The sequence below is a fragment of the Gopherus flavomarginatus genome, chromosome 5, assembly GCF_025201925.1.
Source record: "Gopherus flavomarginatus isolate rGopFla2 chromosome 5, rGopFla2.mat.asm, whole genome shotgun sequence".
NCBI classification, from domain to species: domain Eukaryota; kingdom Metazoa; phylum Chordata; order Testudines; family Testudinidae; genus Gopherus; species Gopherus flavomarginatus.
Window position 1 is genome coordinate 61,524,886 of NC_066621.1, and position 6,843 is coordinate 61,531,728.

The following is a 6,843-nucleotide window of genomic DNA, read 5'->3' on the forward strand; positions in this document are numbered from 1 at the left end:
GGGAGAAAGTGACGGCCAGAAAGGACAGGAAGAAGCAAGTTTTTTACTATTACTATAGTAATTAAGATTAAAATGTGTATTTTAGATAAGGGTGGTTTCTTGAAGGATTTATTTAAAAAACTACACATTTAAGACTAAAGATGATTACTCAGATTGTGCATCTAAAAATCTATGCAAGGATTTTTTTTAGAGATGTGATTTTATCATCTTCAGCCGCACACTAATGAAATATTTTTAAAGCAAATTTTAAACTAAGGTCATGTAGACTAATATGTTCTGAGTAAATATGACAGTCATGCACAACTGTTTTTGTCAGTAATGTCAGGCCATGGCTACACTTACAGTTTTGCAGTGCTGGTAGTTACAGCTGTGTTCGTACAGCTGTGTAGGGCCAGCGCTGCAGTGTGGCCACATTTGCAGCACTTGCAGTGCTGTTGGGAGTGGTGCATTGTGGGCAGCTATCCCACAGAGCACCTCGTCCCATTTTGGCGCTGTGGCTTGTGGGAAGGGGAAGGAAGTGTGCGGGTCTTTCCGCTTCCTGTTCCAGCGCCCCGTGGTGCTTTGCTACGCATTCCGAGCAGTTTGGCGGCATTGTGAGTCTGCAGCGCGATTTCTGAGATTTCTGTTACAAATGGAGCCTGAGCTGCTGAGGACCTTGCTGATGAATGTTGCCAGCACATCACGCATGGCAGTGGAGCTATTCCTTCAGCTGCAAAGTGACAGTGAGGAGTCAGACGATGATATTGAAACGCCTGACGCTCAAGACACACAATTGCTTGTGGCAGTAATAGACGTGCTCAGCACCGTGGAACGGCGCCTTTGGGCTCGGGAAACCAGCAGTGAGTGGTGGGATTACATCGTCCTGCAAGCCTGGGATGACGAGCAGTGGCTGCAGAACTTTCGGATGAGAAAAGCATTTTCATGGGACTGTGTGCTGAGCTCGCCCCTACCCTGCGGCGCAGGGACACGAGATTGAGAGCTGCCCTGCCAGTGGAGAAGCGGGTGGCTATTGCAATCTGGAAGCTGGCAACTCCAGACAGCTACCGATCGGTGGCGAACCGGTTTGGAGTGGGAAAGTCCACCGTTGGAATGGTGCTGATGCAAGTTTGCACAGCCATTAATCGCACCCTGCTAAGAAGAACTGTGACTCTGGGGAACGTGCTGGACATTGTGGATGGCTTTGCACAAATGGGTTTCCCTAACTGTGGAGGGGCAATAGATGGGACGCATATTCCTATTCTGTCACCACCCCACCTGGCATCAGAGTACGTTAATCGCAAGGGGTATTTCTCCATGGTTCTGCAAGCGCTTGTGGATCACCGTGGGCGTTTCACTGACATTTACTCAGGATGGCCTGGAAAGGTGCATGATGCACGCATCTTTCGGAACAGTGCCCTGTTCAGGAAGCTGAGGGCTGGGACTTTTTTCCCAGACCGCAAGATCACAGTAGGGGACGTCGAAATGCCCACTGTGATCCTTGGAGACCCCGCTTATCCCTTAATGTCTTGACTCATGAAACCGTATACAGGGAAGCTTGACAGGAGCAAGGACCGGTTCAACTACAGGCTGAGCCAGTGCAGAATGACTGTGGAGTGTGCTTTTGGCCGTTTGAAAGCCCGCTGGAGGTGTCTTTATGGGAAGCTAGATTTGGGGGAAAGCAGCATCTCCGCTGTTATATCCGCGTGCTGTACCCTCCATAATATTTGTGAAGGGAAGGGTGAAAGATTCAGTGAGGTATGGACCTCCGAGGTTCGACGCCTAGAGGATGAATTTTCACAGCCAGAGAGCAGGGCTACTAGAGAGGCCCAGGAAAGGGCTTCAAGGATTAGGGATGCTTTAAGGGAGCAATTTGATGCTGAGAACCAACAGTAATGTTTGGTGCCTTTGCTGTGCTCCTTTCTACCTTGGGGTACAGTATTTACCACTTCCTGCAATAATAAAAAGTATTGTAAAAACCATAAAATCCTTTATTCAAAGTACAGTACATAACAGGCCAGGGGGGTTAGGGTGGTGGACTGTACATTCAGAGGTTTGAATATGTCCTGTTTGGATTACTGTTCAATGTCTGCTGCACTTCAGGATTACTATGCTGCAGAGTAATGGGGGTGGAGTGCACAGGGTAAGAATTGTAGTTATCAGGGCTGGTAGGTGATCGTACAGGTGTTGGGGGCAGCTGGGAGTAATAAGAAACTGGCTGCTGGAGAAAGGTGTTTTGTGCAAATACTGGGGAACAAGAAAGAGAGCTTTGGAAGGGGTGTGGGTTACCACGGTACAGATCTGCCTGCATGGCTACGAGAGACTCGAAAGAGTCAGTTTGGCGAGCCAGGAGGCTTATCATCTGCTTTGAGGTTTTTTTGGTAGCCAATTCCTTTCTCCTGCTTTGTGTTTGCCTCCACTCATACATTTTCTCTCTCCATTCCTGCGTCTTCCTACTTTCTCTGTTGTAGTGATTCATAACTGCTTTGATCAACTCCTCTTTTGATTTTCGTGGATTTTTTCTCAAGTTCTGCAACCGACGTGAGGCTGGTGATCCGGCTGCATTAGTCAAGGTCACTAAAAAAAACATAGATAGAAACATGTAATACACAGAGGCTACATTGTTTATTATCACACAGTGAAGGAGTTTGTAGACTTTTTGTAGCATCATTCCCACATACCTAACATAACACAGAGAGGCCAGGGAAGCCAAGGCATGGCGAGCAATGGGGTGAATGTTTCTGCCCCGACTTCACCTGGGAGAGGGAACTGACTGATGGCTCACTGGGGTTTATCTGCACTGGATACAGGAGGTAGCTGGTGCCCTGCACAGGGGACAGTAGGGAACATGAAGCTGGCGAGCTGCTGGCGGGGGGGGGCGGTCCGCGGAACTGCTGGCCTGCTGGTGGTGGTGGGGGAAACGCACCGCGGTGCTGGCTGCCTGCTGGAAGGGCGGGGGGGGGAGACCGGAACGCACCACGGGGCTGGCTGGCTGCCTGCTGGAAGTGGGGGGCAGACCGGAACGCACCGCGTGGCTGGCTACCTGCTGGAAGGGGATGGGGAGACCGGAACGCACCGCAGGGCTGGCTACCTGCTGGAAGGGGGTGGGGAGACCGGAACGCACCGCGTGGCTGGCTACCTGCTGGAAGGGAATGGGGAGACCGGAACGCACCGCAGGGCTGGCTACCTGCTGGAAGGGGGTGGGGAGACCGGAATGCACCGCGGGGCTGGCTGCCTGCTGGAAGGAGGTGGGGAGACCGGAACACACCGCAGGGCTGGCTACCTGCTGGAAGGGGGTGGGGAAACCGGAACGCACCGCGGTGCTGGCTGCCTGCTGGAAGGGGGTGGGGAGACCGGAACGCACCGCGGGGCTGGCTACCTGCTGGCAGTGGGGGGACCACGAACCTGGCGCCCAGCACTCAAGTATCCCTAAATTCTCAACAGGGTTTCCTACTGCCAGATATATCACTGCTGCGTGTTACCTGGGAAGAGAGGGAGGGTCTTCTACAGCAATGTGGATTCCACCCTGGTCCCTATGCAGCTTGCCTGTGTGCAGCCATGGTACTCCCACCCCTCGCTGCACAGTGGATCGGACGAGTTAGCCTGACCGGGACAAGGACCACGGTGGCTCTCCCTATAAACTATAAAGCACATTGCCCACGCTCTGGCTGCAACTTTTCAAGAGATTACCGAGGCAGATTACAGAGATGTGATAGAGCAAATCAATGGGCTATTCCACGTTTAGGTATGCATGCAGGCAGCCATAACCCAAACCCTCCTCTCCCAAAACATAAAAATCTGCTTACCCCGAGCACGATCCTCTGCTTCTTCCTTACCAGCAACTTCCAGCTGCTGCGACTGGCTAGCCTCCTCCTGGCTTGAGAAGAGCTCCTGGCTGCATGCCTCCTGGGACTCCGGGGTGTCTCCCTCCACCACAGTAGCCTGACTCTCGGCTTCCTCTACACCCTCCCCCACTTCTGCCTGCTCTGAACTCTCCATCGTGCTCCTAGGATTGGCAGTGGGGTCACACCCAAGTATGGCATCCAGCTCCTTGTAAAAACGGCAGGTCATGGGGCAGCTCCTGAGCGGCGATTTCCCTCACGGGCTTTGCAGTAAGCACTGCGCAGCTCCTTAATTTTTACCCTGCACTGCAACGCGTCCCGTTCATGGCCCCTTCTCAGCAAGGACTGTGATATCTGCCCATAGATATCATAATTTCTCCAGCTGGAGCGCAGCTGTGCTTGCACAGCTTCCTCACCGCAAACACTGATGAGGTCCTGCAGCTCGGAACTGTTCCATGCTGGGGCTTGTCTGGGGCGTGGAGGCATGGTCACTGATTGATTGATTGATTGATTGATTGCACTCCACACCTGGCTGAGCAAACAGGAAGGGGTTTTTTAAAATTCCCGGGGCATTTAAAGGTGGGGTCAGCTGAGCCCAGGGCAGTGGAGTGTGCAGGATTACCAGAGAGGCTTAAAAGGTATGCTGGGATACCTCCTTATACCCCGGAGGTCAATAAAAGCGCTGGTGGGCGTCCACACTTGCTGACCAGCGCTGGATCACCAGCGCTGGAATCGCTACACCCGAGGCTGGACCAGGTGTACAGCCAGCGCTGCAACCAGGGAGTTGCAACGCTGGCCGTGCTTTGCAAGTGTGGCCACATCCTAAGTTGCAGCGCTGTAACCCCCTCACCAGCGCTGCAACTCTCTAGTTTGGCCATGGCCTCAGAAACTGACAGTATATACCTTGGGGTTGGCAAATACCTGTTAAATGGCTTCATTATCACTTGAATTGCTCTTTAACAGTGTCAATGTTATGATAATAGATCTGACAGGCTGGATGGCTTTTTCACTTTTAAGTTACTAGATCCCCTCTGGAGGAAGACTCACCAGGCTGCAGCAGCCAGCTGTGGGAGTCTGCAGGAAGAGTCAGAACAGGGATAGGGAGAGGCGGGAGCATGGACACTAAGACCCAGGGGTGCCCCAAATTTTCAGGTGCCCTACACAGCCAGGTATGCTGTGTATGCCTAAGGATGGCTCTGACCCCATCCCTACTTCATTAAGTTGATGATAAATACATTGAGAATTGCTAGGTGCGCAGATACTACGGTAATGGAGGACAATTAAGTAACCGTGATAGTTGTATCTTAGAGAGCACTTTGCCTGTGCCCCATCATGTCAGGTGGGGTTCAGGGTGTAGTCATCACAGGGCCCTTGAGAACTTCATTCCTGCCCCAAATCAGGCTTAGCACAAGTATTGCCACAATTAGGGGACAAATACTCAGCTCTAGGGGATTCTACTAACTTCCAGAGTGATAGACAAACTGGGCAACTTTGAACAGTACACCACACTCAGGCCCCGATTCTGGGGTGTGCCTATCAATAGGCACAGCCTGATGGAGAAGGGGATCAAAGGTGGCTCTGTGACACTTTAGCACCTCTGGGTTTCTGTAGCTGCCTTGTGGGCCCCTGGCTTGACCTAGAGCACTCAGGGATGTTCTTACTTACGCCTGTCTGAAACAGTCTCCAAGGTTCTGGCAGAACAGCTGAAGCACAGTGGGTGCTTCAGCTATTCTGGCCACATACCTTCCCCTGAACCTAAGACATCTCCTTTCAACATCAGGCCCAGCTTGCAACAGGGGGCTGCCCAAGGGGAATTTCTGGGTGGGAAAATCCAGCTGCTTTCTGGGCTGTGGATACAAAAGGAGAGTATAAAGGGGCCAAGTGTGGGGGCCCAGCACAGAGCGAGTTCAGCGGGAGCAAGCCAACATTACTCTGAGGTGAGGAGGCATCATGGGCTCATATTTTACTGTTCTAGAGAAACCACAGCAGGAATGATCAGTTCTGAAAATCTATGGACAGTTACGCATATTAAATTGGGATACAGGTGGCTAAATGAGGTTTTCCTCAGTGCCGTGTGATGTGCAGCATCTCTATATGATTATCAGGATGCACACAGACAGCTGGCTTGCAGAATTTCCAGTTAATATATATTGCTGAAAAAATTGCCGTTTGCTGCCTGCTATCTTTCTCTACCACACCAGTTTTTGTAACCTGGTGATAGGCCATGATTCAGAACACATTTGCTGCAAATTGCCAGTGCATTATCTGGCAAAGATAATAGAGGTAATCACAGAATTCTCTTGCCAACACCTTGGTGCCAGCAGTCAACACTGCTGAGAGCTGCTGCATTCATCCAAAGGTACAGTCTGAAAATCTTGCCCCTTGTTCCAGAAACAAAGGAATCATTTCTTCATGGAAGGCCCAATTTCTTAAATACTCTGGTTTAAATATCCATTTATCCAATATCCATTGATTTATCCCTGCCATAGCAAGCTGGAGCACTTAGTCTGTGTATATCCTGCTTGCAAAATGGCTATAATTGCATGAAAGGTGTAAGCAATCTGTTAGTAATTCCATTGTAATTACACAGATGAAGAACACACAGATATTACTCAGTTACATTTTTAGAATTATATTCATCTAGTTATGGGCTAGCCAGGTGGTCTAGTGGTAACAACACAATCCACAGGCATCTAGGGATTCAAGCTCAAGTCATGAGCTCATCTATTGCTTCCTGGATGGAGGCAGCACATCTGCCTGCAGAGAAGGGGAGAATGCTGTATTAGCCTTGTCTGCATGGGGAATTTCCCAGCTATAGCAGAATAACTATTCCACTATTACTATTCTGGTACAACTCTCCCATGTGAACACTCTATTCTGGAATCAGAGTGATTCCTAAGCAGAGTAATTATAATAAAATCACTTTGATTCTGGAATATACTGTCCCACTGGGGAGTTATATCGGACTAGCTAAACTACATTGGAATAGCTGTTCTGCTATAGCTATGTCAGGAAGTTTCCTCTG

At 50.3% G+C, this 6,843-nt stretch overlaps 1 protein-coding gene across 1 annotated transcript; it reads right to left on the reverse strand.

Moving 5' to 3' along the window:
• Positions 1-1,971: 1,971 nt before the first annotated feature.
• On the reverse strand, positions 1,972-4,561 carry LOC127052013 (uncharacterized). The gene is made up of 2 exons (XM_050955168.1): positions 3,783-4,561; positions 1,972-2,553 (listed from the first exon to the last, which is right to left on the reverse strand). The coding sequence occupies exons 1-2, from the start codon at positions 4,045-4,047 to the stop codon at positions 2,024-2,026; spliced, it is 795 nt and encodes a 264-aa protein (XP_050811125.1). The 5' UTR covers positions 4,048-4,561; the 3' UTR covers positions 1,972-2,023.
• Between the last annotated feature and the right edge of the window lie 2,282 nt (positions 4,562-6,843).

Bases quoted from the DNA above. Each gene is read 5' to 3' on its own strand.
- LOC127052013 (XM_050955168.1), bottom strand. From the start codon at position 4,047: ATGACCTGCCGTTTTTACAAGGAGCTGGATGCCATACTTGGGTGTGAC. The intron at 2,554-3,782 runs GTAAGCAGATTT...TGTTTTTTTTAG, and splicing joins AGCAGAGGATCGTGCTCGGG to TGACCTTGACTAATGCAGCC.